General features: G+C 34.4%; 2 protein-coding genes across 4 annotated transcripts; both read left to right on the top strand.

Annotated features, from left to right (window-relative positions):
• Positions 1-1,629: 1,629 nt before the first annotated feature.
• On the top strand, positions 1,630-19,520 carry LOC124368822 (serine protease gd-like). 3 transcript variants are annotated; one of them, XM_046826223.1, is made up of 9 exons: positions 1,647-1,989; positions 5,862-6,074; positions 8,561-8,720; positions 9,669-9,776; positions 10,785-10,955; positions 13,682-13,797; positions 14,751-14,915; positions 17,882-18,038; positions 19,323-19,462. In XM_046826223.1, the coding sequence occupies exons 1-9, from the start codon at positions 1,987-1,989 to the stop codon at positions 19,445-19,447; spliced, it is 1,218 nt and encodes a 405-aa protein (XP_046682179.1). In that variant the 5' UTR covers positions 1,647-1,986; the 3' UTR covers positions 19,448-19,462. The 3 variants fall into 3 exon arrangements, with proteins under 3 accessions (XP_046682181.1, XP_046682180.1, XP_046682179.1); XM_046826225.1 differs by lacking the exon at positions 14,751-14,915 and having other exon boundaries at positions 1,630-1,989; positions 19,323-19,520; XM_046826224.1 differs by lacking the exon at positions 9,669-9,776 and having other exon boundaries at positions 1,638-1,989.
• Positions 19,521-19,803: 283 nt separating this feature from the next.
• Positions 19,804-20,119, top strand: LOC124369400 (chymotrypsin-C-like; the record flags this gene model as incomplete). The annotated part of the gene is made up of 1 exon (XM_046827404.1): positions 19,804-20,119. A coding segment is annotated over one exon (255 nt), but the record flags the coding sequence as incomplete, so codon positions are not given.
• Positions 20,120-22,448: the final 2,329 nt, after the last annotated feature.

The raw sequence follows: 22,448 nt of genomic DNA, 5'->3' as shown, positions 1-22,448 counted from the left end.
TGTTAAAATGTAGCATTGTATTTATTTATGAAATATAAACATCACATTGCCATTAAAGTCAATCAAATCCATAATAAGGTTCTTTATAATCAAAACAGGACCCTCTGGTTAGCATTCAGTCATAAGTTCAGTTAACACAATACCCACCATTTGTGCTTCAAATTTAATAAATCATATTATAAATGAAACCTATAATCAAATCCAGTTTTTTTTTTTTTTTTTTTTTTTTTTTTTTTTTTTTTTTTTTTTTTAATTTAGCTGAAACCTCTAAGTGGTTATACAATTCAAATTCAGTCATCGGCTATTAAACTTTAAAAGTATAGAAGTTAACATGTATTAATTTAAAGCGTAGATTGCAATTTTTTTACAACACTTCAACTGAAAAAGATGTTGAGATATTAGATAAATTGTGTTTATTAGGGACAGATTAATAGAAATTATCATATTTATTACACACCAGCCCAAATTACAACCTATAATATTAAGCCAGTTATTCAAGATTTATCCATTTAAAATATCTCTCAGTTTTTTTTAACTAAGAAAATCCTCATTAGAGATAATATAATTTGTTAGTATTGAATATAATTGGAGACTGGAACATAATCAATTTGTAATGTGTTATTTACTAATACTTATCCAACCAAGAGGTGAGCTAGTGTCAAAGTTCATCCATATAAATCACCAGTTGAAAGTTTATCTTGTTTTATTACCAATTTGCTTGTTGCCAATTTGATTTGTTTAAATCTTCTTTGTAGTGCAACAGTATATAACACCATTGTTTATACTTTGTATCCGAGTTAAACTTCATGGAAGGCTATTTACTTTTCTTGTCTCTACGCTCCCTATTGCCTCACTCTAAGAAGTGTGAAAATAGAACAAAAGTTTCAACATTGTACACCTGGATGGGTCAATTTTAGTTTCTTTGTACGTTCAATTTACTAGTTTGGCCACAAGTTTAGAGGTTATGATTTACACTATGCTGAAAAGAAATATGCTCGTATAATAGAATTATTACGGTTTATTTTCGTGTTCGGCTATTTCATATAGATACTTTTAATAATCAATAATTAGATTAAATCAAGCAATTCACGATTTACTTTTGTCATCAGAGTTTTGTCACTAACTAAATGTAATACATTGTGGACTCGTTATAGAGTATGCAATATATTCAACTTTCTACTTTATTTTTTGAAAGCCCTATGCCTCGCTCTCCCAGAATTTAAATGAATAATTTTCACGCAATTCAATTAATGGGTGACTCTCTAGCCCAAGTTATTTCTTTTACTTAGGTAACTACAAATGTTCACAATTAAACGTTGAAAAAAAATCCTGATTACCCTTTATCCCTACTGACCGATCCGCATGCCACGATGTAACTTACTCTGAGCTTTGTTTTTTGAAAGCCTGCATCCGTATGGCGATTTTGTGGCACAACTTTAGTCAGCAAAGTTAGGTTACGCGTAGATAGTGCTACTGAACTAAATCTGTTGTTTAAATCTGACTGTACTCAGTTTTCTTGAAGTAATTGCGTTATTTTTATGAATTAAACTGAACATTTTGATATTTTTGTATTACTCTCAAAGGTTAATCAATATGAAAGGTTTAATACTTTTTATAATATAATCACTGTTTCTTTCGTTTGCCGCAGGACGGCGCATAACCTCAATGTTCTACGGTCAATAGATTCTAGAATTGGATACGATATTCTTATCTTGGATTCTTACATAATCTAAGGTCTGAGATAACCGCTATCTACACTATGAGACAGCGCTGGAGAACAAACTAGCTGCATGGTATAATCTATTGGTATTACAGCGTATAAACAACGATGGAGAGTCAGGACTGGACAAAACAGGACCTGGCGGAACGAGAAGCAGTGACAGGCAACGTCATACAGACTCGGACACAGACTGAACAAACATTGATGTCAAGAAAGAAGAAGCGATAGTGATATCTCTACTGGGGATAACAATCAGACCTACAGTTATGGTAATATAACATTTTTATGTTATAGGTTATCATTGTACTTTTTAACTATTAAATGCTGACGAAGGACTAGCTTTTGGTACATTTAAATGAGTGCTTTTGGGTTAGATAGTTCTTTTGAATTAAATTTACAATGTAACTAATTAAACATCAACTGTACTCATTAACGGCGTTTGATTATTAGATATTCTATTTTTATGTCAACATTCATTTTGCCCTTCTGATACTGAAAGTCAGATTTTTAAAATCAAAAGTATTTTTTGGGTAAACGTATAAAACGTAGCGTAAAATTATTTAAGTGAAATTTTCAGAAACTGTTTACTATAGTGCAAACAGCAGAGGTATATCTTTAAAATTTAACAACTAAAAATGTTAAATGTTAAAAGATGTTTTACTGTAAAATTAATAGCCTTAATTAAAAACTAAATATGTTATTACAGTTTCCACACACCTTCATACCTAGTCGAGGTCTGTGCTGTTTTGTATTTCTCAGAGCTTTACAATTTTGTTTTAAAGTACCGAAAATCAAATTATACATTTAGTTTTTTTGTACAAGACGATTAGCTTTACTGCAAAAATCTTTTAATAGGAATTGTAAACTTCTGTTCATATTTCCACTCCACTCTGTACTATGGTGAACGTTTCCTGTAACGTCTTTGGGCTACTTTAAAGTATGTACTAATTTTAGGTACCGTATGGCGAGTTTAAAACCAATAATATTTTATTTTCGGTATCGGCGGGTAAAATAAATATATTTTGATAACAAATCAAAATTCTATTTTATGGTTAAGTTTCCTATTAGTATTCGATTTACGTCATTAAACTCAACCAACATTGTTGAATATTTCATATATACAGAAATAAAAATGGTTTCCAATTCTACAATTATTTTTAATTTATTAAATAAATTTATACATTTTAAACCAATTGGACTGAATAAAATTAATTATTCATTTAGGAGAACAAAACAAGTTTTATTGAACAAAATTTAAACTGAAGTTAAAACTAGTATTATAATAAGTATACATTAGTTTATTCATTGTTCCACCTCTTCTTAAAAATATAATACACTATATAAATTGGACATTGAATTGATAAACTATTTCATTGTAGTGGAAATTACATTTAAAAAATAGTAGTATAAAACACATACAATTTTTACTTCCAAAAATCGAAATCCTAATGGAGAAAATCTACAGTACTTCCGCGGCACAACCTGTACAGTGATTCTGTCCAATGATTGCTAAATGTACTGTAAAGTGCGGTAGTATAGTAGGCCTTACCGGATTTGGGACACCAGTGGCAGTGCAGGTCTTCCATATAGGGTATGCTGTACTAGCAGAGAGACTTGCCAATATTTTTTGTGCGGGAGTGATTAAATCCTGAAAATACTCGTATTTGTAAAAAAACTAAGGTTTTAAACTTATATATTCTCAGGTTCTGCTCTACTGCGGTTATAATTTCATTAGCCATAGATTAAACTATTTGTAGCAGCTGTTGAAAACTCATAATTGAAATCTGATAACGATTTAAAAAACAATATAGAGGACTATCGAGAGACCACATAGAATGTAACAAAAGGGTCATCGGACAGACATACAAACGGACCGCCCTTGGTACCAAAATCAATAAAGTTCTTCCTTGTACCAAGAGGAACCTATGTACCAAGTCTGCAGGACCTTTCTTAAAGTGTTATTTCACACACCGACAGACAGACAAACGGACCACCCTTGGTACCAAAATCAATAAAGTTCTTCCTTGTACCAAGAGGAACCTATGTACCAAGTCTGCAGGACCTTTCTTAAAATGTTATTTCACACACGGACAGACAGACAAACGGACCGCTCTTGGTACCAAAATCAATAAAGTTCTTCCTTGTACCAAGAGGAACCTATGTACCAAGTCTGCAGGACCTTACTTAAAGTGTTATTTCACACACTGACAGACAGACAAACGGACCGCCCTTGGTACCAAAATCAATAAAGTTCTTCCTTGTACCAAGAGGAACCTATGTACCAAGTTTCAAGTCTGCAGGACCTTTCTTAAAATGTTATTTCACACACGGACAGACAGACAAACGGACCGCCCTTGGTACCAAACTCAATAAAGTTCTTCCTTGTACCAAGAGGAACCTATGTACCAAGTCTGCAGGACCTTTTTAAAGTGTTATTTCACACACCGACAGACAGACAAACGGACCGCCCTTGGTACTAAACTTAATAAAGTTCTTCCTTGTACCAAGAGGAACCTATGTACCAAGTCTGCAGGACCTTTCTTTAAAGTGTTATTTCACATACGGACAGACAGACAAACGGACCGCCCTTGGTACCAAAATTAATAAAGTTCTTCCTTGTACCAAGAGGAACCTATGTACCAAGTTTCAAGTCTGCATGACCTTTTTTAAAATGTTATTTCACACACCGACAGACAGACAAACGGACCGCTCTTGGTACTAAAATTAATAAAGTTCTTCCTTGTACCAAGAGGAACCTATGTACCAAGTTTCAAGTCTGTAACCTTTTTTAAAGTGTTATTTCACACACCGACAGACAGACAAACGGACCGCCCTTGGTACCAAAATCAATAAAGTTCTTCCTTGTACCAAGAGGAACCTATGTACCAAGTCTGCAGGACCTTTTTTTAAGTGTTATTTCACACACTGACAGACAGACAAACGGACCGCCCTTGGTACCAAAATTAATAAAGTTCTTCCTTGTACTAAGAGGAACTTATGTACCAAGTTTCGAGCCACTAGAACCTTTTTCTCAAGAGTTATCACACAGACCGATAGACTAGGCATAATTTTAAGTATGTCCTTAGGTATGAATGTTTAAATCAAAGCTGGTTCAATAAATTGGAAAATGTCAATTAAGTGAACAGACATCTTCTCTTAGTTAATCGCACAAAAGGCAAGTATCGTAGGAAACACCGAAGGTGCAATCCAAATTGTTCTGGTGGTAGACATTGCACCAGTAACTTAGGAGTTTCCCCAGGAGGGTTTATCTCTTGCTGGTTTATACCTTCCAGTTGAACCTAAACTTCGTAGAGCAAACACCAATATGTTAACTTGAATATGGACAACATTGTTGATGTCCAGGAGCGGCATATCACTAACCGCAAATGTAAAGATATTATTGTACAAGGGTTGACTGATAGGTCTAGTGTACTGGGAGAGATGGCTGTTGGAGTTGGTGGGGCTCCCTAAGTGTTAAAGTCTCTTTGTTTGAAGGTTATTTTTCACGATGGAAGGATTGTGAAGGAAACAGGATTTTTCCTGTTAGTTCTTTACTAACCTAATGCAGGTTAGGTTAGTTCTTTACCTGAAGAAGAGATCAGATTGCAGATCTCGAAACGTAGTGTTACTGATTTCTTGTTTCACTGAACGATGGCAAATGTCCGGAAAAATCCTGTTAAAGTCTGTTGATAGCATAGACATAAGAGGATGCCACCACCTGCCTGCTTTAGCTGGAAAGGCTGGTACAGAGCTAGCTTATCCTTCTTCCATGAAGACATGACTGAGATAAGTGCCTAAAATCCCTCCTCATATATCTTCACAGGAGGCGGCCCCTACCACTAATATTAGCCAACTGGAATACTCTGTCACTCTGGAAGCAGCGCAAAAGTACCTTTTAGGACTAAGTGCAATTCATCAGCTTCTTGTCCTAAGATAACAAAAACCTTATGTCTTAGAGTTATCCTCGGAACTTTTGTGAATAGTGATGTTTCCTCTACCAGAAAGTCAGTACAGGCACATTTTTTGTGCATTCCGTTTATTCATGTCATTCTGAATTCGTCACATTTGCAAATAAGAAGCTCATGTCAACATTTACAGTCTCGGTACTTGATACTAATAGTAAAATGATCACTTTTCACAGGCTGGAACGATGTTTTTGGGAACTCTGGTCAACGGGCTGGCCCGGCCCCAGATTCCTGAATCACCGTGTCCTCAAGTGTTTCAATACCAGAGTCACACTGTTCCTGGTGATTCGGGCATCACGGTGACTGGGCTCATCACTGTCATATCTCCACCTATCGGGACTATGCTCTATCTTCTTGTTCACTTGCAGCTACAGGCTGTTTTACCGTCGGTAAGTCTGTGTGATAAGTAAGCCTTGAAATATGATCTGGTATATCCCATGTTAACTATTGTAGGATTTTAAGTAAAATTGAGAATTCGTAAGATATGCATGTGTTTTAAATCAGTTCATATATACATGAAAGTCAGTCAAACTGTGACATTTTATAGGAGTGTGTGTCGAGAACACTTTTGTGAGCTGAATTCCATTAAATGTATACAATTCTTAAGCTTTTTCAATAAATAAACTAAATATATTTCTGTAGTATTTTAATATCAACCCAATTGCAGGAAGTATTATTGTAATGTATGACATATCTTGTTTTAAAACATATAGAATTGTTTCTCTTTAAACCGTTCTCATTTATTTTCTTCATCAGTTTGCAATAATATATAATTGAATATATATTACAAAACATTCATAGGTTATTGTATTAACAGTTGTGTAGTACTAATAATTCCTAATTAGGCAAAAAACGTTTCTAAACTACATTCTCAATATACGAGAATTCTTTAGTCAGTATCCTATTATAGTACTAAGCTTAAAAGTGATACATTTTGAATGAACAATGTAAGGATAATCATAACGTGACTTCCATATAAGGGGTCATTGTGTACTCATTCAAGCATGCTGTTTTAATATTATTACCCTCATTCCACATTTTTAGGGGCTGATCGTGGACTACTCATTTTGAATGAAAAATCCACTTTAAAATGTCAGTCTTTAGTTTACGGAGGGGGAAAACAAGATTTTAACAAAATAACAGAACATTTATTTAGTAACCGACACCAAAATACAAATGTTTTTGAAAGAATACACACACTGATAGCGTTTTCAAACTCTGCTATCAGATCAAATCATCAAAGATTTGCCGAAGAAGGGTTTGCATTCTTTCAATAATTGGGAGATACAAAAGGCGTATATTATAAAATGATGGACAACAAAATACAGTCATTAATAAAATATTATTTTATTTTATACAAAACAGCGCCCAATCGATAACTGCTACTGGTTAGCGTGTCCAATATTAGTATATTAGATCTAACAAGTAACAAACATTCCATATGAAACGTGGAATGTTCATAATGTGAATGTGCGATTGGTATGTATTTTGCAATATTACGAGTTTCACCTGTGTTCCATTATTATTTTATGATTTTTGTTGTCACGAAAATAAATTCAGAGGTAGTACTCTTTTACAGTGTGTATACATCCAGGATTTAGTTTCTTAACGTGTTGAATTAGTTGTTAAAAAAAGGAAATTACTTTCACAATAAATTATCAATTATAAGTATTGGTAATTTATTTTCATGATGATTCATGATTTTACGAAAAAAACGTCATTGTTTTAATGTGTGTAACTCGTGGAACCTTTTTGTACACAATATTATTTTACAATCCTTTTAAATTTTAAATATTTGATAATTTTAGTGCCTCGAAAACAAAAGTGTATGCCTGTTACACCTTACACATCATTTTTATTTTTAAGTGCCGTTTGGTAAAAACAATTAATAGATCAGAATCACTAGATAACTAGAATCAATTTTGCACAAATCGAAAAGCACTCAAACCTATTTTACATAAAATGCTAAATGATATCATTTTAGATTAGGTTTTATTGAAGGATCAGGTCGTTTTAGTAAGTGCACGTATTATTGATAGTATACATGGGATTGAGAAGCAACATGTTTTGTTACGGTTTCTGACTTTTGTGTGTTACATCACATTGATGTTTTTTTTTATTTTGAACTGTACAGTTATGTATAGGTTAGTTATCCACTTGAGAGAGAGGTCATATTGCATATCCTGAAAGATAGTGATACTTTTGTGTTTCTCACACAAACAATGGGAAAGATAAATAACCCTGTTACCCTCGCAAACCCTTCATCGTCAAAAACAAACTTCAGACAAAGAATTATATTCATATATTTATAAAGTACGTAGAACATGCATTTATTATTCCCCAAATCATTCCATCTTTTTTACTTTTAGGCATTCCCTACTAAATGAGACGTCTAATTTGTAACTAATATAATATATTTCACTGTGATAAATTGGGTTGCTTTTCAAAGGTACTACTCTGTCTATTGCCCTATTATGACCACTTTTGTGGCGTTTTTATAAAAATGTCACTTAAATAACTTGAACCAGATGAATTAAAAGCTGGCTATTTAAACTTTTGCGTGTTCACAAATTCAGCTTTTTCAACAAATTTCGTGTGAATTCATACAGTGATTTGCCTTTTTATTTGGACTATCTGGGCATCAAAGTAAACAGATTTTGAAAAAATAAAAAAAATACTTTCTGACAAGAACGCATTTAAATTGAATTGCCTGTGCAGGAGATGGAGAGGTTTAGTGACTACTTAAATTAATGATTAGAAATTGGTAATTAGGTAGGATTTCGTTTTCTACAGATCTGTTTCTAGAGAATGGCTTGACAAACTTGCTAGTAGTGTAATTACTGCTATGTTTCTAGTAAATACAGTATTTGTGCAGAAATATGTGGGTCTAGTAGAGGTTGCTGACAAATCCAACCTCACAGCTGGCAACCTATCATCTGCTCTGATGTACAGAGTCAGGTTTCCTCTGGTAACCCCTCTACCAACGGTACGTCACATCTCCATCAACTCCCAAGTCATATGCACTGGGCCTCAAGGTTAGCTTTAATCGTTAGTCATCATAATCTTAAAACTAGAATAGAAATTGTAACAGCCAAATGGTGTTGTAAGATTTGCACCATTTTATTTTACATTGATAACGAGATAATTAAAATTGCCTAAATTTACAGAATCATTACAACAAATGATTTTATGTGTACTCGATAGAGTATTGTTTATAAAATGTGAAATTCCTCATCGGCTTAGCAATTGGCTAATATTACAACATGACAATTATGGCTAAAATGCAATAGCTGCCAAAAGAGTAATCTTGACCAAAGTTACAAATGTGCACTCTAGGCCAAACATACAATTCTAATCCAATGGACAGTCTTGCAAATTTTTTAAAATTCGCCAAACTTACAACTCACATTGTAGTCTATACCGCACTAAATTGAGAAAACCCAGTTGAGTAATGCCTTTCCCACGAGGAGGACAAATTCACCTGAATGGTACAATCATTCCAAGCGTAACTTACCTGCTGAAGTACAATTCTGATTCATTGGAGAATGTTCTACACCTTAAACATTTGCCAATCTTACAATACGAGTATTGCAACTTTAATACATACCAAAATTGAATACTGACTTTTCAGGTGATTGAACAAAACTGCTCTCTTGCTGAAAGTTACAAAAATGCCCGCTGTAAAATGCCCGATTGCTCAAACAGTACTTGAACGTATGTGTACCGACTTAACTTTTAACTATCTAAATGATTCCTTACCGCCTATTCGGCTTACCAGTTGAACAAATATTAAAAATATTAGTTACGATAACATGTGCATATAAAAACTTATTACACCACTTATAAAATGTATCAAAAAGTTATATTCAAACCTAGACAATTCAAAAGCTACAAACATACATTTTTACACAGTTTCCACACATATAACGCGTTAAAGTAGTCCAAATTGACCAGCCAGGATGATGAATGGTGTCATGTTGCAGTGAGAGGACCAGTGGTAACTGATATCCGACTGGAGCACACCCTACGTCAAGTGCCTACTACAGTTCAACCGCCCATGAAGCACAAACCGAACATATTTCATCACATTGGTAATCATGTATTTTCAGTGAATCTTCCTTTATAACACGACTGATGATTATATCAGCCTCATCGGACTAAATAAAAAAATCAAATCAAAATCGTTTATTCTGAGAAAAATTAACAAAAGATACATATTAATATATTCATTGTCTTAAAAAATATATTATTACATTAAAATTTGGTTTTAAAGTTTAATATGTAAAATAAATTTATATTTCTAATTTAATTTACATAGGCTACTATTTTATTAACATGGGCTACTAAAGCCTGTGCGTGAGAACGAGTCACCACAAGGTACTCAGTTTGTATTTTAAACCGTACAAATTTTAGTAAATCTTAACGGAAATTAGCAAGTAAAAAAGTAAAAAAGCAAAATAAATTTCTATACAAATTTAAAATAAAAATAAAATTTAGAATTTATTTAGATGAAGTGAGTGAATGGAAATTATTATTAAAAGGACAAAACGACTAACTGTCGGAGACCATGACCACGGACAGGCCTTGGTGCAACTCTGTTCACAGACGGACATCGGAAAAACTACGTACAAAATTCACCATTCCTTATCATCGAGGGTTGTTATCTGTATTTATAGCATCAGCTTATTAGTAGCGCATGACCTCCCCCAGAAGACACACACTCAAATTCACATACACACGCAAATGCACGCGCGCAACACACATACAACACACACACACACACACACACACACACACACACACACACACACACACACACACCAACGCGCGCGCGCCCACTCATATTTCAAAAGATAATACTCATGCACACTATTCTTTATACAGTATTTATATACTTTTCTTCACGCTCACTATATTACTTATTTCCTAATACAATCTATCACTTTTGAATCTGAGCAAATGCGTAAGTTTAAGCTTGGTTTGATGTTAAATCAAATATTAATCCATATTTGTCTGAAAATATCAAATACGAACTCTCTGATACAAATATTAAGGTGGAACATTTGCAGCAAATAATTGTGTCACTATTTATCCTAAAGACCCAGGAGGGGAGTGCGGGATAGCAGTGACTGCCAACCCACTGGTGTTAGGAGGACGTCTCATCAAGAGAGGGGAGTGGCCGTGGCTCGCTGCGGTCTTCGTGGTGAACTCACTCGGCCTAGAGTTCCACTGCAGTGGCAGCATTATCACTCGCAGTTATATACTTACAGGTAAATGTGGAGACATCACTCCACACAATCACTAAATCATCAGGGAAGTCTCTTCCGTACCGTGACAAAGTGAAAAATTTGGGTCTAACTATGAACACAACTCTTGGATGGTGTGATGCTGTTGTGGGCATCTGTAAGAAGGTGTTTGCATCAGTACACTCACTAAAGAGGATGCAGCACTTCTTGCCAGAATGTGTGAAACTTTCACTGGTAAAAACACTGATTTTCCTAATGTTTCATATTGTAACTCTGTAATCAATGATATGACTGTGGATCTTGCTAATAAATTGCAGCGATGCCAACATTACTGTTTACGTTTTGTATTTGATCTAAGGCGTGATAACCATATAACGCATTTTATGTTCAAAATTAAATTATAAAATTGGCCGATACAAGATTATTAAAAATTCTTAATTTGGTGTATTCTAGTCTTAACTCTGGAGAGCCTATATATCTGGCTGACAAATTCAAATTGGTCTCTGAAACAAGCGCAAGAGAGACAAGAATGGCCTCATGAATGCTTCTTATTCCCCGCCATCGAACCTCAACTTACAACAAATCATTTGTCGTTACTGCTTGTCGATCATGGAATTCTCTTCCTAACCATATTAAGTCAGTAGGGAGTCGAAACCGGTTTGCAGCCTTACTGAAAGCTCAATTGCTAGAAACGATGTCAGCGATGGGTTAGTTGGGGTAGGTCTTGGAGGACGGATAGGGCCTAATGAATGTATGTGTATTAAATTCTTAAAGAGACCTTTATTATATAATTTTGTTTTATTTTAAATATAGTAGTTTTATTTGACTCAAGTATTATTGTATTGGGGTTAATTGTAAGACAGGGCCTTATGGCCCTAAATTCGCCCTTTTTATATATGATACAAATAAAGTAATTTGAATTTGAATTACGAAACTGGTGTTAAACAGCAAGTTCGTTATGTAATAGAACGCAGGCTGGTCGCCATCCCAAAACCCAATGGGATCAGCCCCACTGATCATGCATTCTGGTAGTGACTGTACCAGTTACTTACTGTATATGCAGTATTCTTGTATTCATGGAATACTTATAATTTAAATATCTATTGGAATTGTTCAATAAATATTCAAATAGCTATTTATGGAAAATAATTTTATTGGTTTTAAACATACCCTTAGAAAAGGTATTCCCAATAAGTTATTCTAGATTTTTAGCTTTATTAGGCTAAAACTCTCTACATTTCATTAATATTGGGTTTTTAGGTACCTATACACAGGAAATAGCTTAAAATAAATTTAAATTGGGCATCCTGAAATATTAAAGCAATTTAAAGTTTTAGAATGTTGAATACTGAATAAGCCACCATTTAAATGGGAAATTAACAAAAAAATACAACTTATACTTATGCAACGGTTTACTTTTTAATGGTCAAAAAGGTGTGGAAACAAACTGTAAAATTTAGAACATAAACGGTCAATCTACTGGTTGTCTTAAAACTCCCTCCCCCCGATTGACTTTCTTATGAATAGAAATGGAGTGATTTACTTTGGGGGATGTTTATATGACCAACTGAGGAGATTTTCGACAGATTTTTGTGTCCAGTTACTGTGCAAAAGTGGTCGGAATGTGTCTCACACACTAACTGGTAAACAATAAGAGATGATAAAGCAAAATCAGCAATTTGTGTTCCCAGGACTTCGTAATGGGCTCCGGTCAGACAAAACAAAACCTACTAAATGCTATGTTAATCATGGTTATTGAAGTTTTTTATATCCTTTTATTGACTTGTTTTACGAAGTTCTCAAAATAATTACCGAGTGAATGTTTTATCTGCCTTACAATATCTTTAAATGCAATTTGAACTGTGGGGTTTTGTAAAAAGTTTAAACTTTAATTAGCCACCAATTTGATAGAGTAACATTAGAGATCTATAGTTTGCGCCATTATTCTTTTATTTATAAAACCTTTAAGATGAGGTGTCACTTGCTAGGGGTTCATTTTGACTTACCCCCCAAATTACCCCTTTGGGGGGGGGGGAGTCATGCATTTTCATACACGGAAAACTTCCTCAGTTAGTCATATAAACATACCCAAAGTAAATCATTCCATCTCTATTCATAAGAGAGATACTAGGTGGGGTGAGACTTTTAAGACATCCTGTATAAGTAACAAAAAATTATAGGTTTATAAGTAAGTAACAATTTATGGGTAATTCTAAGCAATATATGGGTCAACCTCGATTTTTCTCATATAACAATATAATGTTCCAATAATTAATTAGAAAAGTAAATGACTAGAATTTCTTGCCGGAAAGCAGTTATAGGGAGCAGGCAACTTCCAGACGGCCATGTGTTTAAAATTGTTTTACATACATTACCTACATTATATTTTAATATGTAATAACAATTTATCAGTAATTTTTAATAAAAAAAGGATCACGCACGATGCCTGCCCGCTGCGCAGCGCTTCGCGCTGCTTGCTCTTAAAAAAAAAAAATTACCTCGAGTAGTTCCAAATTTGAAGCCCAGATCACGTCAGCGCCCCTGATCACTAATAGGTAATTATAAGCAATATATGACCGTCTGGCGGTTCCCTGCTCCCTATAACTGCTTTCCGGCAAGAAATTCTAGTCATTTCCTTTTCTAATTGACTATTGGAACATTATATTGTAATATGAGAAAAATCGAGATTGACCCATATATTGGTTAGAATTACCAATTTATGGTGACGCACTAGTGATGGTCGGTTTCAGTGGGCCATTGTATACGCGATGAAGATACTGTTACCAAGAAACCCTCAGAAGTTGTTGTGTACCTTGGGAAATTCAATCTGCAACAATGGGAGGAGCCCCACTCTGTCATCAAACAGGTACAACACTTCTCTCCAAAATTAGCATATTCTTTGTCATTGGGAATAGACACAGTACTTCCTTAATAAGGCAAATGTCTGAATGGAAACTATAGGAGCGATTTAGCAGAAAGGAATTTCGTCAATCTTTTAAAAAAAGTAGTGGGAGTTAAAAGGTGATCACATTGCCGTATTAAAATAAAAAAATATTAAATAAGTGGCCAAATTCCATATCAAAAAGAAAGTTTACTGATAAATAGTAGTGCTTCATTAAAACGATAAATTTAATAATGTTTGTTGCCATCGAAAAGATCGTCATGTTTTCTTGTACTTCATGTATGCATTTAAGACAAAAACAAAAAAATAAATTATTCTATGGAAAATTACATTTTAGATTTATAAAGAGATATACAAAATTACATTTTTTGTAATGTTTCATGTTTAAATCATTCTAAAATAAACAAAAAACTTTGATACGTTTATGCTTTTTAATAGATATGTATTTTAATAATACTTTAATGTTATATATTTCATTGAATACTTCCTTGAAAATGTGTGACCTACATGTTTTACGGACCACTACTCTTTTATATTTTTGAATTTTCTTATATAAAAATGTAATTAAAATGTTGTTGTGCAATTTATTTTTCTAAGAAAACAATAATATTTCTAGAACGACTTTAGTTTTAAAAATAGGTCAGCAATGTTTTCTTTTCCAGACAAAATTATTACCAGTTTCAAGACGTGTCATGGGATTCTCCATTTTTTTTTTTACGAATTATTCTTTATTATCATCGGGTAGTAGAATTGTTTTCTATTCTAGATTTATATATATATATATATATATATATATATATATATATATATATATATATATTCTATTTATTTTTATCTTTGAATGATTACATTATTTTGAATGTTATTGTTATTTTTGAAGGGGCTGTGTACTTACCAAATAACACTTCATATTTCAGGTGAGTGAAATACACATCCATCCAGACTTTGATCCCACCAAGTACACAGCGGACGTAGCATTGCTGCAGCTAAAAACCTTGATAGATTATAGCATGTTCATCCAGCCCGTATGTCTGTGGAGCGAGCCTCCCCAGCTTGATCTGATCGTTGGACGCGTAGGCACTGTAAGTCAGTCCTACGTTGGCATCAGTTAGCACATTGGAAAAGTACTTCATACAAATCTTCATAGAACTAAACTAACAGTTATGGGGGTTTCCCTAACTTTCTTCGCTTAAACTTTAACTATTTTAATTCTTGAACATTTTTCTAGACTGATTTTACTATTTGTAATATAATGGTTATAATTTGTGCTTAAGTGGAAATTAGGAACAATGATTAACAATGTTTTGTCCGGATTTGATGGAACATTTATCAGGCTTTGAACTGAAATTTGGACATCTGAAATCAAATGCTGATAAGTTCAAGTTATAAACTTAGCAGATTTGATCACAACTAAAAGTTTTGATCAGACTGGGATCAAGTCTACACAAACTTTGATCCGTTCTTGATCATACTAGTTCATTAACAATATAAAGAAATTCTCATTGATGAAAACAAAAATGGACTAATAATTGTCAATTTGTATTTAATTGTTTGACTATGAGATTTTCGCTAAAATTTTTAAACACTTTTGTATAGTTTTTAAAGATTCTGTGACTCCTCTTCGACGAATAGTTTAAACTATGAAGTATTCGTGAATGGAGTCATCTACATAAAGTAGGAGTATACTGTCTGTACACATTGATAGAAATAATTTGTTAAGTAGAAATTAACGGTCAGTATGTCTGTTTTTGGCAGTCCTATTACATATTTGCCGCACATAACATAGCGTATGACATAAACATAATGTGGATAACTCATTAATCCTTATTGGCTCTTCAACAAATACATGACAAGTGAGTGGAGTAATGAACAATTAACAACCCAAGTGAAGTGTATTTATAACATTCATCCTTCCTAAAATAAAGTTCATTTTATAATAAATTTAACACACAGTCAAACAAACATAAAAACACACAACGCACATACACAGAAATTAAACACAAACACACACATACATACTTAATTCCAGAATGGTGAAGAAGAAGGACTTTTTTTAAGAGATTTGTCTTCGAATGTAAACTTAAGTCCATTATAAAAATGGATATATTCCACGATGAAATCAAAGTCGTGTCACTTTGAACATATAGGATGTTAATAAAGTCCCGCACGGGCTTGATAATTCCCGAACGATTACAGTTAAAGCAATAAAACTTGGTACATCATTACTGCACCCGTAAATCTACTTTTTGATATGTCAGGGGGTGGCCTGCAAGGAGTCAGAAGGAAATCTTCAACGAGAGCATAGGTCGAGTAGTACATCAAATTAAAGGTCCTTATTAGTAGAGTACAATGCCGCAAATCCGACCTCAAAAGATTCACTCTTTAAAAGACAACCCTGGTTCAAAGTTTAATACATTTTCAATGAAGGTCCTGTTCTAGATGGTTTAATATCTTGGTCTTGGCTCAGGTTGTGAAAAGTAAACTAATACTGGACTTAAAAAATAGTCTTTAGGGTTAGTGACTCTTCACATCAATGGAGGATGGTCTATAACGCGTTTGGCAAAACAATTTAACGTAAGCATAGCTCAAGATGTGCATAATTTTAAAATGGGTTGTTTAGCAGAGAAGAATTATAGAGGGAAAAACCTATTATCAGTTACACAATATAAAGTCTGGCTTGGCGTGATAGGTATCCAGTTGGTAGGTCCTGTATTTATAGAAGGCAGTTTAAATGCAGAATCGTACTTACATATGCTCCAAAATGATACTGTACCAGTACTTCTTAACATCTTTGGAGAACATTTCAGAACATCCGGTTACAACAGAACGGAGCACCACTTCACTAAGGCGTTGAAGTAAGGGAATACTTCAACAACGTTTCTCCACAACGGTGGATCGATAGGCGGGGTATTGTAAGTGACCAACACGATCATCACATTTGTCTCCATTATACTATTTTGATTGGGTTTACCTTAAGGACAATGTCTACAAAACAAATACTCATAACTTAAACGAACTGAGGCAAAGAATGGTGCAAGAACGTCAATTGATTCCTCCAGTTGCCCTGCTAAATTCTGAAAATAGTTTTTATGTATGTATTTCCAACTGTCAAATAACAAATTCACAACGCAACATTTACGCTAGAAATATTTGGTAAGTAAACATCACTTATTCAGTAAAAACGTTGAACATTTGCCATTTTTACTGTATTCGCCTTTTTAAGTGAGGTTTGCTGTATTCATCTTTGCTAAACAACACCTTTAAAATTATGTACATCTTGAGCTGTGCTTACGTTAAATTTGATTTGCCGAACTCCTTATAGATTATCCTCCATTGGATGTGAAGAGTCACTACCTTAAAAACTATTTCTTAAGTCCATTATTCATTTAATAAGTTTAACTTTCACAAATTGAGCCAAGACAAAAATATTAAACCATCAAGGACAAGACCTAGATAGTAAATGTTTAAAGGTTTGAACCAGCAAATGTATTAAAGATTGAAGCTTTTGAGGCTTTTATGTACTACTCAACCTATGCTCTCATTTAAGATTTCCTTCTGACTCCTTACGGGCCATCCCAGTTTTATTTCTTTACCTGTAATCGTTCTAGAATTATCAAGCCCTTGCGGGACTTTATTAACGCCCTGTGTAATTAATTGTGATATAAATATCAGAAACAAATTTTAAGAACAAATTCAATTAGATTAACAATGTCGTACTTTGGGAGGATAATAATACATAGTGATCGTTTTGCTCCACATACATTTAACGCAATTTCTAAGGAAGAGTTCTTAATTTTGCCTAATCAACATCTTTAAATAACCTCTGTATAATAGTATTTAATTGACTTCTAACAACAATTGATTACAAATAATTAGTTTACAAATAAATATAAGAAATAATGTAATTAAATTAATATGACGTTCGCTATAAAATCGATATTGCTATTGTTTGAAAGTCTCCCAAGCAGGTAGTTTCTATCTACTAGGTACATGTAGAGGGCTTCTTCCTAATGTTGAGATAAGTTATAAGGTTGTTGGCCCCTTCTAGGTTGTAGGCTGGGGCAAAGACAACCTCGGCAACAAGATGTCTCCGACTCCAAGGCTCCTGGAGATACCGATAGTTTCCACAGAAGAATGCGTGGGTAGCCATTCAGAGTTCTTCTTCCTGACCTCTTCAACAACACTCTGTGCTGGAGCCAAGGATGGTAAATCAAAACATTTATTTTTGTTAAAATAAAATGTAACACTTAAATTGTGTTTAAAGATTCTGGTTACAGCAAGAACTTACTCGTTCAAAAGAGGTCAACTGCCTTTTTTATCACCAGTCGCATATTAGTACTGTATAGTTTCCTTGAACTAAAAAAGGTTTTGACAATACAGTTTACTTCTATACTGATTAAAACCTGGAGTCATGTTTGTCAGAAGAGATCCAAAAACATTCGGCGACGAAAAAGTTCAAAATAAACTATTTACATCTTTTTGAAACCATAGACAAATAGACTACAAAATACAGTTTCACCTATATTACACTATATTTTGTAGCCTAGGTGCCTCTGATACCAAAACGATAATATGATATGAAATGATGACATGAAAGCGTCTGATTCAAGACGCTGCACTAAGAGGAAGGTGAACTGGAGCTAAACTCAACATTCACATATATTTAGCTTAGATGAATTACGTATATGTGCATTGCAGAAGCTTTTTTTAAATAGTGACTTGAAATTTTTTCTAAAATGCTTATTTGCAGAATTAGAAACATTCAATGCGAAAGTTAAGAATCACAAAGAGATCAAATTGCAATACCCTTTAATTTCCAGGCCTGTTCAACTGTATCAAAATAAAAATGTTGTCTTTTGAAAAAAAAACACACACACACACACACTTTTTGCACAGTTACATTTAATTTTTCTTCAAGCTAATTCTGCAGGTAAAAGATGTACTGAAACAATTTATGGTTGTCTAAGTAAACTTAGTAAATTAAAATATAAAAAAAAATTGAGAGCAATACAGATTAATTTTAATAGATAAAGGAAAAATTAAAATTGGATCGAATGTTATATTTGTTGTGTTTACTGAGTATTCATTTGTATATTTCATGTACAATGATTGCTTGATTTCAAGTGTTTGGTCTTGCAATGGAGACATTAGGAGAGGATCACTATATCACGTCTACTCAGGCTGTTCAACTTGTTACTGCTGAGTCCAACCACTCTACATCTCTCAATGTGGAACTTTTGTATACATACTAGGTACATGTGTCAGAGGTGATCTGCAGTGGAGTTAATGGATGGAACTGATAAAGGTCATATTCTACAGTGTGGGAAAAAGTAGGACATGACTATTGCAGTTTGGCCACAGAGCAACTGAATTCGCAAAATTCACAAGATGGCAGCTAGGGAAGCTGGCCACCCTTTCTTTTCAGAACACTACCAGTCTAGACTTCTGAACTTGGAACTTGTGTATACACACTTTAGTGCGTGTTTCAGGTGTGGGGCCCTGCAATGGAGACAGTGGAGGAGGACTGATGCTGCCCGTCAAGGACAGCCTAAATGTCACAAGATGGCAACTGCGGGGTCTGGTCACATCCATTTTCAGGACACCATCAGTCTAGACTTCTGAACTTGGAACTTGCGTATACACACTTTAGTGCGTGTGTCAGGTGTGGGGCCCTGCAATGGAGACAGTGGAGGAAGACTGATGCTGCCCGTCAAGGACAGCCTAATTGTCACAAGATGGCAACTGCGGGGTCTGGTCACATCCATTCTTCAGGACACCATCAGTCTAGACTTCTGAACATGGAACTTGTGTATACACACTTTAGTGCGTGTGTCAGGTGTGGGGCCCGGCAATGGAGACAGTGGAGGAGGACTGATGCTGCCCGTCAAGGACAGCCTAAATGTCACAAGATGGTAACTGCGGGGGCTGGTCACATCCATTCTTCAGGATACCATCAGTCTAGACTTCTGAACTTGGAACTTGTGTATACACACTTTAGTGCGTGTTTCAGGTGTGGGGCCCTGCAATGGAGACAGTGGAGGAGGACTGATGCTGCCCGTCAAGGACAGCCTAAATGTCACAAGATGGCAACTGCGGGGGCTGGTCAGCCTATCCTTGCTGAACGCGACCACCCTCGCCTGTGATCTCAGCCAGTACATTGTGTTTACGGACACGGCCAAGTTCATTCCTTGGATAGCTTCTGTTATTAATCAAAAAAGCAACTGACACTGTATTTTTCCAATTATTTATATGTGATTTGATTAAAAATTGTTTTATTTATTATGAATTATTCGTAACGTTTTTTAAGCAGTCCTGTGATTTAAACCTCTTTGAGTTATTGAACTGTTTTGTGCGCAATCATGTAACTGTTGCGTAACTCTGCCCCTCAGGAGAAAGAATGTCATGAAGGTTAGTTGACTAGATTCATAATGCTTCCCAGCATAAGAGCGGCTCGTCAAAGCATGGATTACCAAATCATTATAGACTCCTCTTGGAAATATTTATTACAGTTTTAATTAAATCTCAAATTTTTGTGGAAATATGGAACATAAAATTCAAAGTCAAGCCTTTTATTTCCGGTCACATTAATACAATTATGTGGCAAAAGTCATACCGAATAAATCTATAATTTTTACATTCGTTACATACGCAGATCGACAGTTTAATGGTATAATGGCCATAGTTGCCAGTTTACCAATAGCCAACCAAACAGCATTGTACTTTTAATCAAACACAGAATGAACTTCATCATGAAAATAGTCATTGGTATTGAATTTGCAGACAAGTATGTTCTACTTTATGTTTGTTTTAGATTTTCCCCCCAAAATCGTGCTTTAATGATTAATACACCATTTTCTACAATCGTTTTAGTTTTGTTCCTAAATATGCAACTATTTATAATCCAATAGGTCTTAAAAAGTTGTACAAACTGAATCTTGTTCTGAAAATTTGCGTTTAAATTTAATATATTGAATTTTTTAAGTCACCTACAAGAAAATGTCCTTAAACATTATTTTTTTATGTAAAATTAAGATACTTTATAAACTATGAAGGTCCAAACAACCTCTCAATCTAGATGTGTCAGAGTTATGTTCACTGGTATAGAAAATGTACAATATAACAATTTGTAATTTGCAGGTGTCATCAAATCGCTAGATGCAATCCTGGAATATCTGTAACCTTTCTACCTTAATACTAACAGATTGCTACTTTACATGTAGGTTCAATTTATACAAAGAAATTTCTCCTGCCAATAAAAGAAAATTTACTGGCATTGTATCTCAATAAGCCGGGGGTGGATTAGGGGTGCCACTTTGGGGTGAGGAGAGTAGCGGTTGACGTACCGGGGGTACAGGGTGTGTGAAACAATAACCCCCCCCCCCCACCCTTGAAATCGAGTGGGGGATCTGAGAGTCCTCCTCGGAAACAATTTTGAAATTTTGACACCAACATTTGATTTTGGAGGACTTAAAGTATGATTTCAGAAAAACGTATTAGTTGTTTGTTAATTATAATTAAATGGTCAAAAATAACAAAAATTGTAGTGTGCGCTGTGTGTATATATAGTATGTTTGATATTGTACATTATTAATAAATTAAACTCTTTCCTCCTTAACTTATCACTTTTCTGACATTCTTGCAAGCGTTACATAAGATCAATTAAACTAAACACATCTTAATTTAAACTCTGTGACATAGACAAGTCGGGCTTTCCTGGTTCTACAACGAAATTTCCGGCTTATTTCCAGTTTTCTCCAGTGATTTAAATTCCCGCTTTTTCCCCTGCTGGTGGCAACCCTGGCGTGGTGTTACGCCAATGTCCTACCTAGGGCAATATAATTCCCAAACCTATTTCAATATTAAATGAACAGCTCATGTAGTTAATTTAATAATGTTTAGTTAGTTCGCCACTCATGAAAAATAATGATTTGCCGTTTCATCTTTTTCGTGTCATAAAAATCAATGGCTATACATTTTTAAAAGTAACCAGCGAGAGTAAAAGTTCAATTAACCCACACACATCCTGGACCTCCTGCAATTATGAACTATTGTCTCAAACCAGTTTGAACAATGCATTTTCTTTGTTAAACGTTCATTATTAACGATGGATTTGTAAGTATGGTCCGATTACGGACACTTGCCATTGTTATGATATAACAGAAACACGACGTTTCGAAAACTGACATCTGTTCTCTTTTTCAGGTGTAAAATCTTATAACATTACAATTTATGGATTAAATCGGTAATCTAGAGCGTAGGAAAGATGTTATACTTAGATTTTATAAAATACATTAAAATCCAGTAATTTCATTACTATTTTTCTTCTTATTATTACTTTCTCTTTATCATTTTTTTTTCAACTCCTCATCCCCCTTCACAGAACGCACCCCCAGTCATGCCGGCCCTGTCCACGTTGTATAACCACCGACAACGACGTAGTGTACTATACATATTGTTCAGGTGTTTACTGATTCACGGTACTAAAACTATACACAGTATAATGATTAGTATTATGCAATAGAGTCGACGGCGTGCCCTTCCATTGAAGCCAGTGATAATGCCTCTATGATAACAACAAGGTAGGTCTGTAGATAAGACAGGCTGTGGAATAAGGT

This window comes from Homalodisca vitripennis, chromosome X (genome assembly GCF_021130785.1).
Source record: "Homalodisca vitripennis isolate AUS2020 chromosome X, UT_GWSS_2.1, whole genome shotgun sequence".
Classification (NCBI taxonomy): domain Eukaryota; kingdom Metazoa; phylum Arthropoda; class Insecta; order Hemiptera; family Cicadellidae; genus Homalodisca; species Homalodisca vitripennis.
Note: the sequence above shows the minus strand (reverse complement) of the source record. Positions and strands in the feature narration are given on the sequence as shown.